Source organism: Saimiri boliviensis, chromosome 9 (genome assembly GCF_048565385.1).
Source record: "Saimiri boliviensis isolate mSaiBol1 chromosome 9, mSaiBol1.pri, whole genome shotgun sequence".
Lineage (NCBI taxonomy): Eukaryota > Metazoa > Chordata > Mammalia > Primates > Cebidae > Saimiri > Saimiri boliviensis.
This window is the reverse complement of record NC_133457.1, coordinates 64,459,999-64,483,893: the sequence shown is the minus strand read 5'-3', so window position 1 is coordinate 64,483,893 and position 23,895 is coordinate 64,459,999. Positions and strand designations below refer to the sequence as shown.

The 23,895-nt window shown below is 47.6% G+C and overlaps 1 protein-coding gene across 3 annotated transcripts in view; it reads left to right on the top strand.

Moving 5' to 3' along the window:
* CX3CR1 (C-X3-C motif chemokine receptor 1) overlaps window positions 1-22,918 on the top strand; it is a 110,798-nt gene extending 87,880 nt beyond the window's left edge. For 2 of the 3 annotated variants that reach the window (XM_074406059.1, XM_074406060.1), the window contains one exon: window positions 21,232-22,918. In XM_074406059.1, coding sequence (XP_074262160.1) covers window positions 21,241-22,299 — 1,059 coding nt within the window. In that variant the 5' untranslated portion in view covers window positions 21,232-21,240 and the 3' untranslated portion in view covers window positions 22,300-22,918. Of the gene's footprint in view, window positions 1-8,783; window positions 8,956-21,231 lie in introns of those variants that run through there. The other variant, XM_003930885.4, reaches the window with a different exon arrangement.
* The last annotated feature ends 977 nt before the right edge of the window (window positions 22,919-23,895 follow it).

The following is a 23,895-nucleotide window of genomic DNA, read 5'->3' as shown; positions in this document are numbered from 1 at the left end:
TACAAGAGTGACACACAATAGTAGCAATGACCAGTAAGTATTAAACAGTTAATGGGGCAAGTGATGGCTCACTGGGGAATAAAGGGGCACTTCTGTTTTAGTCTGCAATGAGCATTTTAGGACTTCTGCCTCAACATATTGAGGCTTAAAAATAATTCAACCCAAGCTAGGTTCCCAGAGAATGACAGACACATTTTCACATAGGAATCACAGATGGATTTCACTTACTTAAAAAAAAAAAAAAAACAAGCCATTAAATCATCTCTCTCTCACACACACATACGTGAGCTTTTGAATATGACAACCGTTGCTTAATTCACATCCTGACTTGCTTCCTTTGGTGAAATGTCACAACCCAGGAATTATAGCCATGATGGGAATGTGTGATTTCAACAAACATTAGCTTCTTCCTGGAACCCAGACATACACTTACAATATACACTAGGTACTGGCTTCAAGGAAGTATCCCTCTCAGCCTCTTTTGTGTGCGGGTAAAATGAAGTTGACATTGTATTTATAAAATCTTGATCATTGATCTAAAACACTTTTGAAAGGAGAATAAATGAACCTTCCATTAAACCCATTCAAATTATTAAAAGATATACCTCCTTGTGCCCAATTCAGCTTCAAGGATGTTCCAACTTTGTCAAAAATAAATGCACTGAAGGCACTAAAATAATCTGAAGTCTCTTGACTGAGTAGAGTGTCAGAAGCTTCGGACTGAGCACAGCGTCTACATGTGGTCTTTCTCAATAGAAGCTTTACTGCAGGCTCCATCACCAAGTGTACTGAGTGAATGAGTGGGTTGCTTGCTGGACCCCAAGCACTCCCTCCCGGCCAAACGGCCACTTGAGGTCTGTCGCTTGCTCTACCGATTACAGCTGCACCACAGTAAACAGCCAAATAAATACCTTCCACAGCCACATCCAGACGCAGGTCTTCATTACCTTCAAACACAGATGAAAATATGATTGTGAATTACATAGAGTCTTTTGGCAACTAGACCGAGCAGAAACAAACTGATATTTTGTTGTAGTCAAGTAGGTTAGGAGCTGGCTCTGAATTGTTTTACTTAGCACAGCAATTTTTTTGTTGTTGTAAAAGAATAGAGATCTCTAAAAGTACCCACGGGAGGGCTTCTGGCGTCACCTGCATTCAGTTGCAGCCACAGCTACAGTTTCATACTGTTCAAGTTTTCATTGACAATAGCAGCCAAGTATCTGCTTATTTCGGATATTCTGAACGCTAAGAAAGTAGATGGCCAAGTGCTTCTTTCACAGCCTTTGCTGTCTTCACATCTTGTAATGTACTTTTGAAACAAGTTTCAGTTCAAGTGAAGGATTACTTAATCCTCCAAGGGATGAAAAAGCATGCCTGAGACGTCTAAAATTCTTGGTTCAAGTTTGTCCAACCGAGGGAGTTTATCAGAAGCTAATTTGGCTTACACTGGGACCCAGAATCCCACCTGCCAGCTTCATTTGTGGTCCAATTATCGTCTTATATTAAACAGCATTTGTTGCAGCCCCCAAATTCCCGTAAGATCACCTGTTGTTAGTCTCTTCGTGTCAGTGAACCTGCTGCATTTGTGTCAGCGAGTGCCAGCCTGCCTCTGGACATGTTCCTCACTCTGTACAACACTATTAAGTCCCTGGGCTTTTGTCGTTGGAGTTACCCTTTGAAATCGAGAGGGGAGACCCCCCCTCGCCTCCTTCAATTTCACCTCCTCCCTTCCCCCTTCCAGATGGGAAGGAGGGTGAAGAAGGGAAAAAAAATGAAATAATATACCAAAGAGCTGGGAAAACGACTCCTTCTTTAGTTACCAGCATCTCTGCTATCTGTTAACCTTGAAAGAGCCGTAAATGAACGCTGTCTCTGCCACGCCCCCACGTCTCCACGGATCAGGCTCCCTCCTGGAAACACCTCTGCCAACAAACAGCTTGTTGCTTCTGTCTTGTCTCTGTAAGTCCCCTCCCCTTCTGGTTCCTGCTCACGCTGCATATGAATTAGCAAATAATTGAAGCCAAAAGATTGTAAGGTTGGACATCCAGCAAATGGACAGTGACATAGTTCTGCCTCAGTTTCCCGTTAGCATTGTAAGCCTGTAAAACGGGAGGAAGCTGCAGCTCAGAGAGCTCGGTGAATGAGCCTGCATCCCCCCGTAGCTCTTGGCTGAATAAAAAGCCACTTCCTTCCTCAGTTCGGTGTTCGAGAGGTTTGTTCCCTCCGTTCCTGCTTCAAAATAAGTAAAATTCTGAAAACAGTAGCTTAGGAAATCTACCTGTCACTTCTATAATCACACGATGCCACGTGTAAGGTCATCTTATAGGAGCACTTATACCCTGGCCAGCTGAAAAACAGCTTATTTTTCAGTATCTGGCCAATGATATAGACTCAGGAGTTCTGATATTTTATTTTCCTAGGTATTGAACATTATATATCTGTATAGTCAGGACAGAAAAGGCTGTTTTAAAGACATTTGTGAGAGACAACTATTATTTTCCTTCTTTTTAGAAATTTCTTTATTTATTTATTTGAGACAGAGTCTCACTCTGTAGCCCAGGCTGGAATGCAATGGTGTGATCTTGGCTAACTGCAACGTCCGCCTCCTGGGTTCAAGCAATTCTCCTGTCTCGGCTTCCCAAGTAGCTGGGGTCACAGGCACCCACCACCACACCTGGCTAATTTTTTGTACTGTTAGTAGAGACGGGGTTTCATCATGTTCCCCAGGCTGGTCTTGAACTCCTGAGCTCAGGCAATCCACCCGCCTCGGCCTCCCAAAGTGCTGGAATTACAGGCATGACCCACCACGCCCAGCCTATTTTCTCTATTTTTAAAAGTAGATCCTCCAGAACATCAGCAAACAATATAAAGACATGATTAGCAATTAATCTGAATTACCTGTGTATTTCAAAGGGCTAAAACAGGCATATTTTAAAATTCAAGATTGTTAGTTCATTTATTCATCTTCCATTATTCTTCCATTGGTAAGTTCCACTTCAGTAGCAACACATGCCATTATTTGGTGAGAAAGCAGATTTTTTTATTTTTTAATTTAAAAAATGACGTATACTGTCTGCAGACAGATATTTTTAAGTATTGCAAAGCACAAGTTTAATGATGCCGTAAAAAAAAATTATCCTAAGTACTCCAGGAGTTCCTTGCCAGATCCTGTTTGCTATGGTTCCAAAGGGGAAGTGCTTTAATCCCTGTCGAGCAGAATCCATGAGACAAACCTGAGAAATTGCAGCAGATGATGTTAAATGTAAACGTTAGGACAGAATGAGGTAGTAAATGGCACTGACTTGTCTAGACTTACTCCTCTCCAGCCTTCCATTGTTCTTTTCTTTACTTTTAAGAGTTGGAGTCATTCTTTCGTTTGGGCTGGAGTACAGTGGCAGGATCACTGCTCACTGCACCCTGGAATACTGGGCTCAAGCCCCTCCCATCTCAGCCTCCCGTAGCTGGGACTACAGGTCGGTGCAACCACGCCCAGCTTTTTTTTTTTTTTTTAAATTTTCTGTAGTGATGAGGTCTCCCTTTGTTGCCCAGGCTGGTCTCCAACTCCTGGACTCAAGTGGTCTTCCCACCTTGGCATCCCAAGGTGCTGGGATTACAGGCATGAGCCACCTCCAATTGTCTATTGGCCTCCAATTTTCTAAGTCTGATCTTTTCTCCTCTTAGAAGGAGAAGATCTTTTGTCCTCTTAGGGGAGAAGAGGAAAGAGAGACTTTTTCTGTTTCTGAAATCTCCTAGCATGTGGCTTTTGACTTGTCAATGGCAACACAGCCTTTGGATTCTCACTTGACCCTCAACATGTCTGGTTCTTTACAATTCTATGCATTTTCCTTTAGCGAGGTCCCTTCTCTGTCTTCCGCCACCCACTGCTTCGGCTGCCCTCTCGCTGTTCCCCACCTGCGTTTGGGCAGGAAGTTCAAATCCTGACTTGACCCTTTTTCAGTTATGTGGCCTAGGATTCATTGCTCTTTTCTCCTCATTTCATCATCTGAAAAAATAATCCCTAACTTGAAGGTGAAAGTCAAAAAGAGATATCATGGACAATGTGCCTCATGCAGGGCCTGGTGCAGAGAAGCACTTGATATATGTCCTTTCCTTCCCTTTTATCCTGCAGTTCCCCCCACACCCACCCGTTGATTTATTTTTCTGAAGAGACTGCTTTTGTCATGTTACCCTTTAACCCCCAGGCTTTAAAATGGGAGGTAGTAGAATGGTCTGATTAAGACCTTAGACAAGGGTTTCTTGGCTGGGAGTGGTGGCTCATGCCTATAATCCCAGCACTTTGGGAGGCCGAGGCAGACAGATCACTTGAGGTCAGGAGTCCGCGACCAGTCTGGCCAACACGGTGAAATCCCATCTCCACTACACATACAAAAATTAGCCGGGCGTGGTGGCAGGTGTTTGTAATCCCAGCTACTCGGGAGGCTGAGGCGTGAGAATCTCTTGAACCTGGGAGGTGGAGGTTGCAGTGAGCCAGGATCGCACCTCTGCACTGTTTGGGTGATGGGAGTGAAACCCTGTCTCAAAAAAAAAAAAATCTTAGACAAAGGTTTCTCAACTTTTTTTTTTTCATTGTCACTCCCCAACAAGTCCTTTTAGATATTATGTTCTTTTGTGTGTGGCGTGGGGGTAGAGAGCAGGTATATATTTGTTGGTTAAATGAAATGCTTTGATACAGATATGTAACGAGTAATAATCACATCGGGGGAAATGGGGTATGCATCACCTCAAGCATTTGTCTTTTGTGTTATAAGCAATCCAATTATACTCTTTTAGTTCTTTTCAAATGTAAATTAATCTTTTTTTTTTTTTTTTTTTTTTTGAGACGGAGTTTCGCTCTTGTTACTCAGGCTGGAGCGCAATGGCGCGATCTCGGCTCACTGCAACCTCCACCTCCTGGGTTCAGGCAATTCTCCGGCCTCAGCCTCCTGAGTAGCTGGGACTACAGGCACGCGCCACCATGCCCAGCTAATTTTTGTATTTTTAGTAGAGACGGGGTTTCACCATGTTGACTAGGATGGTCTCGATCTCCTGACCTCGTGATCCACCCGCCTCGGCCTCCCAAAGTGCTGGGATTACAGGCTTGAGCCACCGTGCCCAGCCGTAAATTAATCTTTTTTACTATAGTCACCCTGTTGTGCTTGCTAATGCTGGGTCTTTTTTATTCTATTTTTTGTACCCATTAACCACCTTACATCGTTTTTTTGCGGGGGAGAACAGAGTCTTGCTCTGTCGCTCAGGCTGGAGTGCAGTGGCACGATCTTGGCTCACTGCAGTCTCTGCATCCTGGATTCAAGCAATTCTCCTGCCTCAGCCTCCTGAATAGCTGGAATTACAGGTGCATGCCACCATGCCCAGCTAATTTTTGTTTTTGTTTTTGTTTTTTTTTTAAGTAGAGATGGGGTTTCACCATGTTGGCCAGGCTGGTCTTGAACTTTTGATCTTGTGATCCACTTGCCTCAGCCTCCCAAAGTGCTGGGATTACAGGCATGAACCACCATGCCCCACACATATTACATTCTTCATTGCCTCCCTCTACCATGGACTTTTATTACATAGATATGCTATTGCTTTAGCTACTGTATGTGTATCTGCGTTTTATACATAAAGCACAAGAACCCTCAGAACCAATTTTCACAGCCTTGGAAGTAGCACCGCCTCCACTGGGAATGCACAGCATAGACTGTAAAACCTCAAAGCTAAGTGCAAATCTTGGCCCTCCACACATGAGCTGTGTGGTCTTGTGCAAGTTACGTAACTTCTTCTCCTTGTTTCAGACCCCTCACACCTAAGATGAGGGTCACAGTAGTACCTGAGGCCAGACACAGTGGCTCACGCCTGTAATCCCAGCACTTTGGGAGGCTGCAGCAGAAGGATCGCTCAAGTTCAGGAGTTCAAGACTAGCCTGGGCAACATGGTGAAACTCTGTCTCTACAAAAAAATACAAAAATTAGCTGGGTGTGGTGGCCTTTAGTTCCGGTTACTTGGGAGGCTGCAGTGAGAGGACCATTCGAGCCCGGGAGGTCAAGGCTGCAGTGAGCTGTGATCATGTGGCTGCACTCCAGCCTGGGCAACGGAGCCGGACCCTGTCTGAAAAAAAAAAAAAAAAAATTAGCACCTGCCTCATGTGATCACTGGGGACACTATATGAGTTCATGTACATAGAGGACTTAAAACAATGCCTCAGGCAGACCCAGTGCTGCACGGTTGCTCATATTCCCAAAGTCTCCAGAGCCCACAGAAGAGTGTGGACGCCCCTTGGCTTGACAATTGAGATGGATCACGCTCTTACTTCCCTTATCTGCCTCTCCACCCCACACTCCCACAAAGCTTTATTCACACCAAGTCTCCGGTCTTCACCTGCGTGGTGTGAGCCCCTCACTGTCCAGGGTGTCCCTCCATCTTCACAGCCTCTCTGCCTGGCCTCCTTCCTCTGAGCTAGCCCACCACACTCTCATTTCTCGGTTCAGCAGAGACCAGACTGTTCTCTGCATGTAATGTCTCAACTGGAAGAGAAATGGAGAATGGCCAAGAACTTGTGAGCAAGGGTCAGCTCCAACAGAGAGTTAAGCCAAAGGGGCTGGGCAGAAAGAGAGATGAAGTCGGGGGCCTCAGAAATGAGGGTGTACAGGGTGAGAGTACTGGGGAGGGGTGAACAAGAGTTCAGGGAGGAGAGCGTTCCCAGCACAGAGCCGGAGACTGCTTTACAGAGGCCCAAGGAGGCGTGGAGGGAGGGGGAAGGCTGCCGAGGCTCTCTCCATCTCCGTGAGGGTGTCAAGAACGCAAGGCACTCACGCTCTTTACGTGGTCCATTCCGCAGGGTTGAGCTTGCAGTGAGCAACCTTGAGGGCTCAGCTGACATCTCACTCAGGGCCAAATAACACACATGCTTACTGCTTGCTATAAAACGGTCCATTCCCCAAGCTCAGCGTTTCCCTCCTCTAACCTCCCCACCCCTCACACATGCACAGGTATCTGCCTGAGCCATGGCATCACTCTGGGGCTTGGGGGACAGGGCAATGGCGCTGGGCGCTGGTGCTCACGCCTGCCCGGCAGGAAGTCCTACCTGCTGCCAGCAGCTGTGGAGCATAAAGGCTTCTTCGTTAGCTTTAAAAGAGGGGAGAATGGCATCCCGCACAGGACAGCCAGGTGACTTGGGAAGGGAAGAGAGCCCACCACAGTGTGGGGAAGTGGAAGCGAGCGCAGTAGGAAGTGAGAGGGGCGGCCCCCCTGCAGGCTCTTCAGTTGGCGGACTTGGGTTTCAGGAAGAGCTCTCTGGCTTCTGGGTGCAGAACGGCCAGTGGGGTAAATGGTGAGCGGAAAGACAGAAAACGAAGAAGGTTGGGTGGGGTTGGGAAGTTATCCAGGCCCCACTGGAGGTAGAGCTGTGACCTCGTGTCACTGACGTGGGTGGATGAGACTGTCCTCAAGAGTGTGGGATGGGAAGAGAGGGAGAATCTCAGCCAGATCCCAGAAAGGAGCCCTCAGAAGAGGAGGGGAGTCAGAGGCAAGGAAGGGGCTGGGGCAGCCGGCCCTGCTGAGTGGACCCCAGGAGTTGTGCCATGGGGTGGCGTGGGGTGAGGAGGGACCAGTGCCAGAGAGTGGATGGGGAGCGGCTTTTAGTCCTGCAGACTTCTGGCCAAAGGCAGGGAAAGGTGGTCAAACACTGAGGCCAGGAACAAAGAAGGGAAACCGATGGACTTCCTCGGCAGTGAGCAGCCCGCCTTGCCCTCGGCACTGCACTGCAGCCCCCAGCTCTGTCCTGGGGTTGGGGGGCACGAGGAGGGGCAAGGTGGGGAGTACACAAAGCACCCCCTGTCCTCAGAAGACCGCGGCGACTAGAGCCAGGAGAGCAGCGGGCATGGGCTGGGATGTGGGCAGCAATGGGCCAGAGGGGACTCAAGGGAGTCATGGGCCACCAAATGAAGGTGTATTGGTATTGGAGGCCTACAGCGGGCCGAGAACTGTACAGCACGTGCCTTGCCATGCCGCAGGGAGGGGCCGGGCAAGTAAGAAGTGATGGGAAGGTGGGGGCAGTGGCGGCTGAGATTCATGTTGCAGTCAAAGGGCCACGCTGGCCAGGCCAGGGTGCAGGAGCACAGCTGGACGCTGGAGCCCACCAGGCGCCCCACTGCGGGGCAGGAGGGGCAGGGGAGAGACTGTGAGAGGAGCCGAGGCCAGGTCCTGGGTGACAGCTGTGTCCTCAGGCAAGTGATCCAGGCTTGACTGATGGGTACAGGGAGCCAGGAAATGCCTTGGGGCAGAGAGGTGAGGAAAAAACATTTATCGAGTATCCACCAGGTGCAAGATGCTCACTAGACGCTTTCAGTACCGCAGCTTCTCAGACTCGGGTTGCATAGCAGTTTTCTTAGGGTTTCTCTAAAATGCAGATTCTAATTCAGTAGATACAGGGCAGGGCTTGAGGCGCTGTCTTTAATAAGCTCCCAGTGCCTGGGACCACACTTTGAGAAGAAGAGCTGTGTGTGCCCCAATGTAGTTTAGTGAGTACTATGGGCTCCCACTTGTGGACAGGGAAGCTGAGGGCCCCAGGAGCTCTCCCAGCTCCTGAAGGCTCCCCACTGATGAGAGCTGACTGTGCTGTGCTGACTGCAGGGTCTGCTCCCTGCCCCCACCTCCAGGCTGGGGTAAGTGACACCTCTCTCCCTCCAGCTCTGCAGTCTTCCCTGAGGTCCAAGTCTTCCAGGTTTGTAAAGTCAGGCCCTCCCATTGACAGCTGGCCTCCACCCTGGAGTCTGTGAGCTTGGCTGTGGTGGCATCTAAAGATAGTCTCCCTCACAGGAAACCAGATACTATTGGCTAACTTTGCAAATAAAATGCCCTTAGAGGGAGGAAAAGGGAAATACTCGTGTCTGGTAGCGTCTGCACAGGACAGGGTGGTTGACTGGCACATCTAGAGGCTCCCTTGGCAGTCCACGCCAGGTAGGTGCACAGGACTAGTTGGGTACCTGGGGGTGGGGTGGAGCCGTGCACAGTCAGCAGGATAGTAATGCTCATCTCCCTTATGTGGAGGCAACGGAAGCCGTCATCCCGGGGATGTTGCAGCCTAAATATGTCCAAGGGGATGGAGGAGTGGGAGGCAGGGAGTGATGGGATTATTTATAATACACTCAGCCTGATGGAGTAAGATTGGAAGCATTTGTAACTACAGTTTAGAGACGTGGAGAAAAGCTCATGATTTTACACCAACTGAAAAGAGCATAATATAAAATTGCATCTGGATGCTGTTGAGGAACTATTGTTAATTTTTTTTTTTTTTTTTTTTTTTTTTTTTTTTTTTTTTGAGATGGAGACTCGCTCTGTCGCTCAGGCTGGAGTGCAGTGGCACAATCTCGGTTCACTGCAACATCCACCTCCTGGGTTCAAGTGATTCTCCGGCCTCAGCCTCCTGAGTAGCTGGGACTATAGGTACGCACCACCACGCCTGGCTAAATTTTTGTATTTTTAGTGGAAATTGGGTTTCACTGTGTTAGCCAGGATGGTCTCAATCTCCTGACCTCATGATCTGCCCGCCTCAGCCTCCCAAAGGGCTGGGGTGACAGGTGTGAGCCACCACACCTGGCTGCTCATTTTTTGAGATGAAAAATTGTATTAAAGGTTGTTTTTTTAAAAAGGGTCCTTATATTTTAGAGATGCACACATGTGTTTATGGGTGAAATTAAATTAATCTTAGGAGAGAAATTAAGTGGGAAGCTGAGGAAGTATTGACCATGAGTTGCTAATTGTTGAACTCTGGTGATGGGTACAAGGAGGGTCTCACTGCTTTTATTTGAAAAGTTGCTTTTTTTTTTTTTTTTTTTTGAGATGGAGTTTCACTCTTGTTACCCAGGCTGGAGTGCAATGGTGCGATCTCGGCTCACCGCAACCTCCGCCTCCTGGGTTCAGGCAATTCTCCTGCCTCAGCCTCCTGAGTAGCTGGGATTACAGGCACGCGCCACCATGCCCAGCTGATTTTCTGTATTTTTAGTAGAAATGGGGTTTCACCATGTTGACCAGGATGGTCTCGATCTCCTGACCTCGTGATCCACCCGCCTCAGCCTCCCAAAGTGCTAGGATTACAGGCTTGAGCCACCGCGCCTGGCCGAAAAGTTGCTTTTTATTTGAAAATTTAGTAATAAAGAGTTTTTAAGGGCCGGGCGCAGTGGCTCAAGCCTGTAATCCCAGCACTTTGGGAGGCCGAGGTGGGTGGATCACGAGGTTGAGATCAAGACCATCCTGGTCAACATGGTGAAACCCCGTCTCTACTAAAAATACAAAAAAAAAAAAAAAAAAAATTAGCTGGGCATGGTGGCATGTGCCTGTAATCGCAGCTACTCAGGAGGCTGAGGCAGGAGAATTGCCTGAACCCAGGAGACGGAGGTTGGTGGTGAGCCGAGATCGCACCATTGCACTCCAGCCTGGGTAACAAGAGCAAAACTCTGTCTCAAAAAAAAAAAAAAAAAGAGTTTTTAAAATTGTATCTGCATTTTAATATAACTATAAATGCACTTAATATAAATACAAAACATGTATATAAAATTTAGATAGAGAAAAGTTGAAAGCTTGCTGTGGTTGATTCCAGGAAATTGCATTGCAGATAGTTTTATGGATTTTTTCCCTTTTTCTTCCATTTTTCGTACCATCTAGAGTTTTTTATAATGAGTGTATATTGAATCTATAATAAAAGCTATTTTAATTAATAAATTGCTAGCATAATTTCAATTTTCAATTTTGATATATGCTGTCATAGCCATTGTGAGGACACTCAGGCTCAGGTCTGTGTGGGTGAAAAACATGGTCTTCAGAAAGAAACTATGAGTGCAAGACAGGGAAACCCACCGGGCCCAGCTGAGGACCCCCCGGGCTTGTCGCTATTTCCCTCACCTCACCTCTGGCACTCAGGGCCTCACACAGCCTGCAGTCCTTGCTTTCTGAGTTTATAGCTCAGTCCAGAGAACAGCTAAAACATTGTAGGATTTTTTCCAACCTCCCATTCTCAAACTTGAGGTAGAAAGCTTGAGGCAGAAAAAAATGGAGCCAAAGAAAGGAAAATTGAACCATGTGAAAGCAGGCAAGAAAGCTTGTCTTGCTGGGGGCACAGTTCATTGCAGGCCCCGAGGGCGCTTTGGGGTGGACCTGTGCCGCAGAGCCTTGGGGACCGCTGCGGGCTGGGCATGGGGGCAGTGGGTTAGAGTTCAAAACCCCTGGGAATGATGAATGAGATCGGGAAGGCTAGGGTGGGATTCTTTCATCTTCCTCTTTGCTTGGCTTTATTTTCACAAAGGAAGGCAGGGCCGGAAAGAGTCTCAGCCCAAATTCAGTGTGGTTCTTCTTAGCACTCGGACTGACCTGGCAGTTGCCACACCTCCAAGAAGGGAGCACCTCCTATCCCTCAGCCACGTGCCAGTCTCCACAAAGTCTGCCCTTGAACCCTGCTCCACAGATGGGGACATAGGCAGCTTGGCTTTTGAATAAAGTCCTGCACGTGGTAACTGTGCACAGCACTTGCTAATTCTGTTTCCTGCTTTTAAAATGGAGATTGTCCATCAGCCTTTGAAGCCATGTAATGGGTGTGTCGACTTTCTGCAAGGATTAAGAGCATGGTATAGAATGTCCCAAACACACTGCCTGGCATACCTTCGGTGCTCAAGAAACGATATATGTTGTTTATCATGGGGAAACTGAGGCTCAGAACGTTTGGATACCTGACAAACACTGACTACTATTGAATGAGGTTGTGAAGAACGCAGAGCTGTAGGGGCAGGAGAGCAAAGAACGTGGTAGAGCTGACCCAGTCAGGACGATCGTCTATCCCCTTTCCACCCCACTTCAGCCCACGAGGAACTCCGCCCGGCCCTGGGCAGCTATGCCACAGTGGCAATGTCAGGTACGGTCCTCCCTAGCCAGAGACCCTATCCTCAAAGAAACTCCTTCCCAGGATCCAGGCATCCAACTCCTCCTCCCCAGCCCCAGCCTCTGACCCAGAGTCCTGAGTCCAGAGACGTTTGGAACCAGCACCTGTAATGGAGGAGCTGAACAAGGAGGGGACTTTTTGCTGCTCCATGGCAGGTCCCGGTCATGGGAGGGAGTGGAACCAGAATGGCAGAATCCAGATCTTAGCTGCCTTTTCCAGGACTTGTTCTGATTCCTTCCCAGCAGCACAGCCCAGGAATTCCAATAGGTCAGGTTCTCTGGCATCATTACTTGGCCCAGAAGAGCCAAGGGAAAATTGGGGTTTCTAGCTGAACCCTGATCCCACCTGTCCTCTGAGGGACTGGGAATCCGCTAGCTGCTGTGCAGGTGGGATCCTCACGGCACGCCGACCACAGCTGATGCTCCAACCACTTCATCTTGTTTGGTCGAAGTGCAGCTTTTTAGATTGTAAGTAGGGAGGAAAAGCTATATTACGTGTCTTTAGATCATGAGTAGGGAGGAAAGGCTCTATTAAATGTCTTTAAACATCTTCCAGACCACCTTTGTTTTTCCCTTAAAGTGTGCTTCAGGAGAAAATGGAAAGTCTCCTTCCAGTGTGTCGTATTTTGCAATAAACTCCAGGTTAGCAAAGTGTTAGATTTAATTTCTCACATTACTGCCATCCAGGCTGAGAAAGAGAACTCCAGAAGCCTCTCTCATGTCCCTACCTGACCACAGCCTCTTCCTCTCCCACAAAGAACCACAAGTCTGACTTTTATAGTGATTACTTCCTTGCTTTTCCATGTAGTTCGATTCAATTTAAATATCCCTGAACTATATAGTTTAGCTTTGCTTATTTTTGATCTTCATATTTGGATTCAAACAGTAGGACTACTTTTTGGTTTTTGACTCAACACTAAACTTTTTTTTTTTTTTTTTTTTTTTTTTTTTTTTTTTTGAGGCAGAGTTTTGCTCTTGTCACCCAGGTTAGAGTGCAATGGCGTGATCTTGGCTCACTGCAACCTCCGCCTCTTGGGTTCAAGTGATTCTCATGCCTCAGCCTGCTGAGTAGCTGGGATTACAGGTGCCCGCCACCATGTCTGGCTAATTTTTGTATTTTTGGTGTAGACAGCGTTTCACCATGTCAGTCACGCTGGTCTTGAACTCCTGATCTCAAGCGATCCACTCGCCTTGGCCCCCCAAAGTGCTGGGATTACAGGTATGAGCCACACTGGCCAACACTAAACTTTTTAAATGCATCCATGTTGTAAGAGATGTACACACACAGAAATTTTCACGGCAACATTGTCCAAACTAACAACAAACTGAAAGCCACCTATGTGTGCATTAGCAGTAGAAATGATAATAAATGATGGACTAGTCACACAGTGGAATCCTATGCAGCAACGAGAATGAGCAGTTTACAGCCACGCCAACATCATGGGTGAGATGCTTCCAGAAATACTGAGACAAATTTACAGAAAAAGGCAAAATTGGTCCTTATCCACAGGGCACTTATTCAGTGCAAGTCCACCGGACACAATTTGTATTTGCATGAGAAAGAGTCATTGGCACTGCTGTCTGTGTTCTATAATCTACAGTGCTGTAAAATTAACTCAGGCAATAAAAGGGGGAGGTAGCCCCGAATAGAATACTAGAAAGGACTCCCGTTGATCTTCAGGCTGTGCCTATTTCAAAGTCTTTCATCATTTTTCCTTGTAGTTTCTTAGTGTGGAATTTGAGACGCCTCTCTTTGGTCCTCATCTGCCTTTTCAGCCTTGGCTTTCTCTGCATCCTTCCCTGAAGCCCTGCACTAGCCTAAACTGCCTTTCCTGAACACTGCCGGGAGCCTGTGGGCCCCTCCCAACTCCACCACCTTCATTGCCTTCCGTTTCTACTTCCCTCTGCCTGGTCTCAGCCCCAGGAAACCTTCCTACGCTTAGACCCTCTGTGCCTTTGCCTTCAAACCCTATTTGCTGCCACCTCCATCTTGGTCAACCTGGAAGACTTCCCCCACCCTTAAAACATCAGCTTAAATGACAGCTTTATTATTATTATTATTATTTAATTTTTTTATGTGATAGCCTCTGGATCACCTTCCCCCAGTTTTTAAGGAGACAGATACAGAGGTCCAATCCTTGAGCTTCCTGTAACTTTTCTTATGTTCTATTACTAACAATAATAAACACTTCTAGGTACTGTATCTTAAACACTTTTGCCTCTACAGAATTTAGCGCAGTGCCTAGTATTGGTGAAATGTAATTAACAAAATCTTCCTTCAACACAGAAATTCTCTCCACAAAAGTAGTAGAGAAAGAACAGTTTTATTATTGAATAAGCAGTAAGCAAAATGAGCTGTGCATTACCGGCTGTCTACTAAGAGGTTGCAAGGACAGAAAGAAATCTCCTTTTATACAGCCAAGCAGATGCAACCTGTTACATACATGTTATCGAGACAAGCAATTACCATTCCTCAGGTAAGAGGTCTTGCCAGCACCATTGGTCATATAAGCTTCACTCTAAATTTAGCCGGTAATTACAGTAACTGCTCATGTTAGCTAACTGGCTCTACCCAGAGGAGAAACAAATTTATCTTTAAGACAAGGGGTAATTTTGCAGCCCGGAGCAAGGCTCTTAACTTAGGTTACTACCTTCCCACAGAAAGTAGGAGACAGGAATACTGTTTCCCTTCTGTTTGTTTATATGTCAAAGAGACGATGCCCAGGTCCTTGGAAGAGACTAGCCTAGCTCTTAGGCCGGGCGCGGTGGCTCAAGCCTGTAATCCCAGCACTTTGGGAGGCCGAGGCTAGTGGATAACGAGGTCGAGAAATCGAGACCATCCTGGTCAACATGGTGAAATCCCGTCTCTACTAAAAATACAAAAAACTAGCTGGGCATGGTGGCGCGTGCCTGTTAATCCCAGCTACTTAGGAGGCTGAGGCAGGAGAATTGCCTGAGCCCAGGAGGCGGAGGTTGCGGTGAGCTGAGATCGCGCCATTGCACTCCAGCCTGCTGGGTAACAAGAGTGAAACTCCGTCTCAGGAAAAAAAAAAAAAAAAAAAAAAAAAGCTGACAAAAAACCTATCAAGTTTCAAAAGGATTTATTTACATTCAAAGAGAGGAGAAAGTACTTAAAAGTTTTCTAGGCATGTGCGGTGGCTCACGCCTGTATTCTCAGCACTTTGAGAGGCTGAGGTGGGTGGATCACCTGATGTCAGGATTTCGAGACTAGCCTGGCCAACATGGTGAAACACCGTCTCTACTAAGAATACAAAAATTAGCTGAGTGTGGTAGTGGGTGCCTGTAATCCCAGCTACTCAGGAGTCTGAGGCAGAAGAATCACTTGAACCCAGAGGTGGAGGTTGCAGAGAGCTGAGATCGCGTCATTGTACTCCAGCCTGGGTGACAAGAATGAAACTCAGTGTCAAAAAAAAAAAAAAAAGAAAGAAAGAAAGTTTTCTAAAGTAAATGCTCTGAGAAAAAAAGGAGGTGAGAAGATCTCTTTCCTTATTTTTAACAAGAAGAATTAAAGACTTTTATTTTTAATTTTTACTTATCCTTAAACTAAAATATGGTACAGATGCTCAAAAATATCAACTTAATTAATAATTAAACAATTAACAAGTCCGTCTCTTTCTCGATTATTAAAAACGTGATGAAGTATTTCCCTTCAAAATTTCACAGTTTACTTTGACATAAATAAATAAATACCATAAAGTATTATGAAGAGGGAAGGAAAGGGAGGGGTGTCAAACACAAAATAATGGTAGCTTTTGTAAAGGGGAACTTACTAAACCCAACAGGGTTCTGCTGTTGCTATTTCTTTATTTTTTTGGAGGCGGGGTTTGGGTGTGCATTGGCTTGTGTGAAAACCTGGTGGGTAGATAACGCCACGCGGTTCTAGGTGGGCTCATTGCTATAGGAATAGACAGTCACTCCGTTTACTTGCATAGGAGTTGGGGTGTAAAATGTTTCCTTACAGCTCCTTCACATGGAATTCAGCATCCCTCTCCCCATCAGCCTCAGCTCTCTCTGCAATCCGAGGAGTGTGTGTTATAAAAATTGCTGCCATCGTAAATGAGAAAACCGTAAGGACCTGGTAAAACTTGGCTTCCCAAACAGTCAGGGGTCTGGGCACCGACTAGTACAAGGAAAATGAGATTTGCCAAGACTTGATCAACTGCTCCAGCACTCTGTCTGCAAACAGCGCCTCATCTGAATGCTCACAGGCAGTGCCCCGGGAATCTCATGTTCCCTGGGCAGGCTGCTGGCAGCCTCTCTGTTGACAATAGCTCACACTTTTGCTGACCTAGGACTCATGTTGTTCTTTAAGACTGCTTCCTTGGCCAGTCCTAATGGTTCACACCTGTAATCCCAGCCCTTTGAGAGGACCAGGCAGGAGAATCTCTTAAGACCCGGTGTTCAAGACCAGCCTGCTCAACATAGTAAGACCCCATATCTACAAAAAATAGCTGGGCATGGTGGCGCACGCCTACACTCCCAGCTGCTTGGGAGACCGAGGTGGGAGGATTGCTAGATTCCAGGAGTTCAAGGCTGCAGTGAGCTATGATCGTGCTACTGGACTCCAGCCTGGGCAACAGAGCGAGATCCTGTCTCAAACAAACAAAAACAACAAACAAAAAAAACTGTTTGATTCTTGCTGAAAAATTGAGCATGCAGGAGCTGGCAAGGCCCCTAGGAGTGGTCTGGTCCAATACTTTAATTTCATCCATCAAGAAACTGAAGCAGAGCGGAGTGACCTGCCCAGGGTCTCTCAGACATTCTGGCTTTGAAATGTGTGGGCTTCTGTGAAACATGTGGCTCCTAAAAGCACTGTCATCTATTTGAAGGCAGAAAGTAGGCTAACCCTTCAGCCTTCAGCCTTTTCTTCTCCAGAGAAAATGACCCCAGTTTCCTCAGCATCGTTGATGGGAGCTAGATTCTTGGGGGTCTAGCAGTGAGGACCACCTAGTGGTGGCTGGAAGGGCAAATAATATCCCACCTCCCACTTTCCACTCACCAGTCCCTGAGGGTCAGCCCGCTGCATTATGAGCCCGGAGGGGAGAAACCCAGCCAATTCAGGGATGCATCATGGACCAGTCTCTTTTAAGGAGGCTGGGTCTACTGTTATCGGTTCTGCTTGGAGAGAAGCTGCCTACAGTATCCTGCAGATTTCCCCTCCAGGGAGAAAAGCATAAATTATAGAAAATACACACACATCATTCTTTCCCGCAAATGGCAGCGTACTATGTGTACATGGTACCTCACCTAGCTTTTTTCACTTACCAGTGTGTCTTAGAGTTTGTCCCCTAACAGAATATATAGATCTGTCTGTTTTTGTTGTTTTTCCTGTTTCTAAGAGCTGGAAACCGTGTTCTTAAGCAGCTGTTTGTTGTCCCATTAATTAGATTTATTGTACTTTGATCTGTCCCTAGTGATGGACTTTGGGGTTGTTTCCCTTCATTTATGTTTCAGGCTTGCTGCAGTGACAGTGTACACACTTGCTGGAGTGTGTGTGTGTGTGTGTGTGTGTGTGTGTGTGTGTGTGTCTAGGATAAATCCCAATAAGCAATTTAATGTAATTTTATTCTTATGCTCTCAGCAAACCAAAGACATTACTTTTTAGAGGAAGCTGAGGCTGTTGTTTTGATGCCTTTTTAACCACTGGATTTTGGGCTCAACTGTTTGGTAGTCATTGCTTCCTTGACTCTTCTCCCATGCCAGGATTTGGCCCTTAAGCCCAGGGCCTGAGTCTCCTTCTTCTTTGAGGGAGAGTGGGAAGAGCACAGGCCTTGGCTCCAGTCATGTTCCCCCTGCTTCTAGCTGTGGACTGGGCTGGGTACTTCACCCAGCTGTGCCCACTGTGAGGCATGATGTGTGCAAAATGGAAATGTGACCATGAAGATCAACAATGTCCTTCGATGACCCATGCCATGCCTCAGGGTCACAGGGGAACTCATAGAAAGGGATATCTGTCCTGTTCCTTCCTGTGTGGTCCGGATGGCTCACAGCAGGGACCACGACATGCTGGGTGACCACCCACTGTGCCAGCACTGAGAGACTCCTGTGGGAGTCACAGCGATTCTAGGGTCTTCACTGGGGATTCTGAGACAGCAGGGACCCAGGATGAGGGCTGCAGAGTGTTCCTCTGCCCTCGCTGAGCAGACCCCTTGGATGGCAGGTTGCAGTCCCAAGCCAGATGGATGCCCATAACCAGCCATTTGGCTCTCAATAGATAATGTTACCAAGAGTTAGGCAAAGCCCTCCATCCAAGAGCATATCTGAATTTGCATCCCATCTGCAGAGGATGCATTGACCTGCTCCATCAAAGTCTTATGCAAATTTTCCCTGTTGAGAAGACAAGCCCCTTCCTGGCTTAGACTGTCCTGGCTGATCTTTCCATGAGCTCCCTGACAAGCCAGAACCAACCCCAGCTTATATGGAGACTTGGTGCAAATTAGAGAAGATGTCCCTGTGCAGGTGGCAGCCCCGAGCCCAGGCACCCAGTCAGGCAAACAGCCTGATTTGGGACCCTTCTGCCACTCAACCAGGCAGTCCGTTGCTGGAAAGTTCTAACTTTCCCTGCATTCACACATTCTTGTCCCACTCCTCCTCTTCCTCTCATCATAAATATCCCCACAGCCATTCAGCAGGGAGGTGAATTCAATATAGAACTTTTTTTTCAGATTTGCAGAAAAGATTAGATCAATAATGATGCAAGTAGAGCCATGAGCCTGACAGTAAAAGCTCAGTAAAGGGTGGCTTCCTTCCCCTCCCTCCAGAATAATCTGAAAAGAAAGCATGTCTCATTTCAGGGAAAAAAATATATAAAGTGACCTTTAAAGACCAAATTCCCAGGATACCCAGGTAGAGGTGAAACATAGGAGCCCACAGGCAGCCTCGATGATTCCAAAGATCCAAAGGGCTGCTTCTTCCTCATATAATGCAGGAAACAAACTAAACATGTATTAAGTGCTTGCTGTATGTGACACTGTGCCAGGCGCTACATTTAAAACAGCTCTGTGGGCAGGCACGAGGATTGATCCCGATCTTGCAGACAAGGACTGTTGGGCTCAGATGGTCCAAGCTCACCCATCACTTGGCCAGAGAGGACAGCTGCAGAATTCAATCTCGGGAGTGCCCGAGTCCGCTGAAGTTCCTGGGCTGAAGGACTGACCACAGGCACAAGGAGACGCAGGGCGGTTTTTATTGGATTTGGCTACCTCTTGAGTCAGCTTTGCCAGCTCTTTTCACTGGGGCAAGGGGAGGGAGGAAGTCGCTAGCTCCAGGTCTTTAACCTAGAACCACCTAGGACTTGCCTAGTTTTCCTCCTACAGCAGCGTGTCTGGGAAGATCATGCTCTGGGACAAGCTACAGGCAGGAGGTACCAATTCCTGTTTCCCCACATATCAGCTTGAGTTGTACGAAACTGATGTGGATGTGGCTCAAAAACAGCTGTGTACCAGCCACATCAGACCATTTGATTTAAATATTATTAGTTAATACCACAGCCAGATATTCTTCTCTGAGAAAAGGGCACTGCAGCCTGAAGCAGAGAAGGCGCACACTTGCCCTGGGGTTGAGAACTCTCCACGCCCTGTGACAGCTCGGGGGGTAAAGCCCTGGCCCACTTACCCTGGGAGAGTCTGGGTGAGATACAGGGCTTGAAGCAGAGGCTGGGAAGGGAGAAGTGACACCCTGGCTGGGTGGGCCCTGATCTTGGTGAGACACGCCTGGGTGAAACCATCATGGAAAGGGTGTAGTGGGGCGTGAAAACTCCCTCAGTTAAAACGTGAGCTTTGCTGTAAGTTGTGGTGAGGAGGGAGGCAATGGCACCCAGGAGGCCCGTTCTGAGCAGCCCCAGGGTTTCTGGGGGACCCATCTGTGGTGTCACAGGGAGGAGGAGCAGTGTGAAAGGGCTGCCTCCCAGCCGGCTCTGCAGGGAATGACCAGCAAGTCATGGCTGCGAAAAGGGGAGTGCAGTCTGTGCAGAAACGTCCTCTTTTTTGAATACTTGAGAGAAAGAGGAGATAAGAATAGTGGGGAAGACCAGACCACAATGAAGTATGAGGCTGGTAATGGTAGGGAAGTTCGTGACCGAGAGCCTAGCACAGCAGACTAACCGAGCCCCAGCCTCCATCTTGGATCAGGCAGCCCCTCTATGACCACAGAACCCTGAATGGTGCCAACCCCTCCTCCTCACTTAGAGTTGTAGGATGACCAGCAGTCCTGATTTGCCTGGGACTGGGGGGTTTCCAATAGGTGGGACTCTGAGGGCTGAAACCAGGAAAGTCCTGGGCAACCCAAACACAGTGTTCCTCTAGAGTGAATGACTCTGTCTGATACCTGCTAAGAAAGAGAAGGACTTGTTGGTTATAAGGAGAAGAGGAAGTGAAATGGTTCTCAAAAAACAAAGGTGAGGGCTTCTGGGTGCTGTCCTGCCCAGGGTTCTGGGTCTGATACTTCTTTCTCCAGGCCTAGCTTCATGGAGAAGTGAGGGGCCAGAGCGGGGGAAAGGTGGAAATAAAGGAAGAGGATGGAGAATTGCTTTGGGGAAGTTTGGGCTGGAAGTGTGAATTGCGGCTACACCCCTAATTCAGCCCATCTCACCGCTCCCCTCCTGCCCATAGTTCTCCCTTGCTCATCCACACCGTGGTCAAACTAGCTAGGTTTTGGAGAGACTTTGGACAGTCAAAGAAATATGGATCTGTCTCAAGCTTCAAAAAGCCTAGAGCTGGCCAGGCACGGTGGCTCACATCTGTAATCCCAGCACTTTGGGAGGCCAAAGCGGGTGGATTGCCTGGGGTCAGGAGTTCAAGACCAGCCTGGGAAACATGGTAAAACCCCGTCCCTACTAAAAATGCAAAAATCAGCCAGGCGTGGTGGCACAAGTCTGTAATCCCAGCTACTCAAGAGGCTGAGGCAGGAAAATTGCTTAAACCCCATGGGGCAGAGGTTGCAGTAAGCTGAGATCGCACCACTGCACTCCAGCCTTGGTGACACGGTGAGACTTCATTAAAAAAAAAAAAAAAAAAAAAAGCCCAGAGCCAAATGCCCACAGAGCCATTTACTGCATGGCACTGGGCAAGTCAAAGGAGTTTCCTCTCCTGTCAAAGGAGTCTGTTGCTGTTTCATCCCAAGACTGCTGTGAGGATTAAACAAGATGGCAAGTGGGAAGTTGGGAAATGTAGTTTGCACCCAGCCTATATTTGTTTCTTCCTGCCTGTCTAACATATGGACCACACAGAATTCTAACTTCGTTTCCCTGAGAACTAACACAGTTACTTGCTTTTCTTTTTGATCCAGGCCCTCACCATGCCCACTGATTCCGTTCCAGAAGACTTTGAGTATGATGATTCTGCTGAAGCCTGTTATATTGGGAACGTCGTGGCCTTTGGGACTGTCTTCCTGTCCGTATTCTATTGCCTTGTCTTTGCCATCGGCCTGGTGGGAAATTTGTTGGTGGTGTTTGCCCTCACCAACAGCAAGAAGCCCAAGAGTGTCACCGACATTTACCTCCTGAATCTGGCCTTGTCTGATCTGCTGTTTGTAGCCACCTTGCCCTTCTGGACTCACTATGTGATAAGTGAACAGGGCCTCCACAATGCTTTGTGCAAACTCACTACTGCCTTCTTCTTCATCGGCTTTTTTGGAAGCATATTCTTCATCACAGTCATCAGCATTGATAGATACCTGGCCATCGTCCTGGCAGCTAACTCCATGAACAACCGGACCGTGCAGCAGGGTGTCACCATCAGCCTAGGCGTCTGGGCAGCAGCCATCTTGGTGGCAGCCCCTCAATTCATGTTCACAAAGGAGAAAGAAAACGAATGCCTTGGTGACTACCCCGAGGTCCTCCAGGAAATCTGGCCTGTGCTCCGCAACGTGGAAGCGAATCTTCTCGGCTTCCTGCTCCCCCTGCTCATTATGAGTTACTGCTACTTCAGAATCATCCAGACACTCTTTTCCTGCAAGAACCAAAAGAAAGCCAAAGCCATCAAACTGATCCTTCTGGTGGTCATCGTGTTTTTCCTCTTCTGGACACCCTACAACGTGATGGTTTTCCTGGAGACGCTTAAGCTCTACGACTTCTTTCCCAGTTGTGAGCTGAGGAAGGAGCTGAAGCTGGCCCTCAGTGTGTCCGAGACGGTTGCGTTTAGCCATTGTTGCCTGAATCCTCTCATCTATGCGTTTGCTGGGGAGAAGTTCAGAAGATACCTCTACCACCTGTATGGGAAATGCCTGGCCGTCCTGTGTGGACGCTCAGTCCACGTTGGTTTGTCCCCAGCTAGATCACAAAGGAGCAGGCAGGGGAGTGTTCTGAGCAGCAGTTTTACCTACCACACCAGTGACGGAGGTGTGTCCCTCCTCTGACGGGACTCACAAAGCCTTGTGTCTACAGAGAACCTCGAGTTCCTAAATCTGATGCTGGATAATGAAGAAAGATATTTGTTGTTGTTTCTTACAAGCACAAAATGATGGCCCCAATGCACACAAAACAACCCTAGAGTGTTTTTGAGAATCATGCTCAAAATGTGAATGTCTCTTACTGCAAATGTCAGGACTTTTTTATTTACAAATGAGAAAAATTCAACTCAGACTAGTTTAGTTAAAAGGGGGTGATGAATATTGTTCATATTGTGGCATAGGCAAAAGGGTGTCTGAGCTCTCAAAGTGAGGGGAAACCAGGGCCTGAACCCTTCCCTCATTTGAATCTTTTAGTCATTATAGATTCCCCAGACTTACATGACACAATTTTATCACCAGAGAGGGACGGACACCCATGCTTCTCTGGCTACAAAGGCAAAATTCCCAGGGAAGTGCTCTGATAGGCCAAGTTTGTATCAAGTGCTCATCCTGGAAGGTGCTGTTCTCCATGGGGAAGGGATATATAAGAGGGAAGCTTCCAGTTCAATCTCATGAATAGAGAAGCAGAAAGACATATTTCCAAGAAGTTGGGTGGGTGGATGCTATTCTGATTACACAGAACAAATGCCACACATCACCCTTACCATGTGCCTGGCCCAGTCTCTCCCCTGATCACACCAGCCTCCTCTTCATCAAGCCCTCCTCCATCATGTCCCCAACGTACAAGGGCTCCCCGCTGCCTACTGCATCAAGTCCAAACTCAAATGCTTGGCCTCTCATACCCCCACCATGGGTTCCCACCAACAGATTCCCCATTGCCTCCTCCTTCCCAAAGGACTCCACCCATCCTATCAGCCCGTCTCTTCCATACGACCTCATTCATCTCCATCTGCTCCCAGGACAGTAGGGGAAATAGAAAGAACTCTGACCCCAGATAAGAAGGGATGGATTCCAACCCCAACTCTGTCAGTGGCCCCCTGGGCAGCTTGAGGCCAATCAAGCTTCAGTTTCCTTGTCTGTAGAGGAAGGATAAGGTACCTTTTGCATAGAGATCACCCTTTCCAGCATGAGGAACTAGCTACCAACTCTCACAGGTCCAACGCTTTTGTCTGCTTCTTAGACCTCTGCTATCCCCACACCTGGCGCTGCTGCACCATGCCCAAGTGGTAATGCTGACGAAACTTGGAGGAGCGTCAGGTGCGGCTGCCTGACGTAGCCCAGACACAGAAGAGGTCAGTTCTTACAATGGCACCCAGTGAGCACTCCCAAGCCTACCAAGTGATAGCCTTCCTTAAGCGACTCTCCTGGACTGTCTTGAATATTCTCTCCCAATCACCTGTGGCAGACCCCTGCCCCTCTGGAAAAATATCCTGTCATTCATGCCACTGCCAACCTGGGGAGCCAGGGCCACGGGAACAGCTTTTTTTTTTTCTTCCTAGAAAGGTTTGGGACAATCTAAAACTTTAAAGTTTGAAAAACTACTGTGATCATGCTAAAGAAAATGTCATCTTGTCCTTCCTGCATTTATTCATCCAGACCCTGTTCACACTCTTACATGTTTAGAGTTGCAATCATAATGTACAGATGGTTTTATAATCTCAT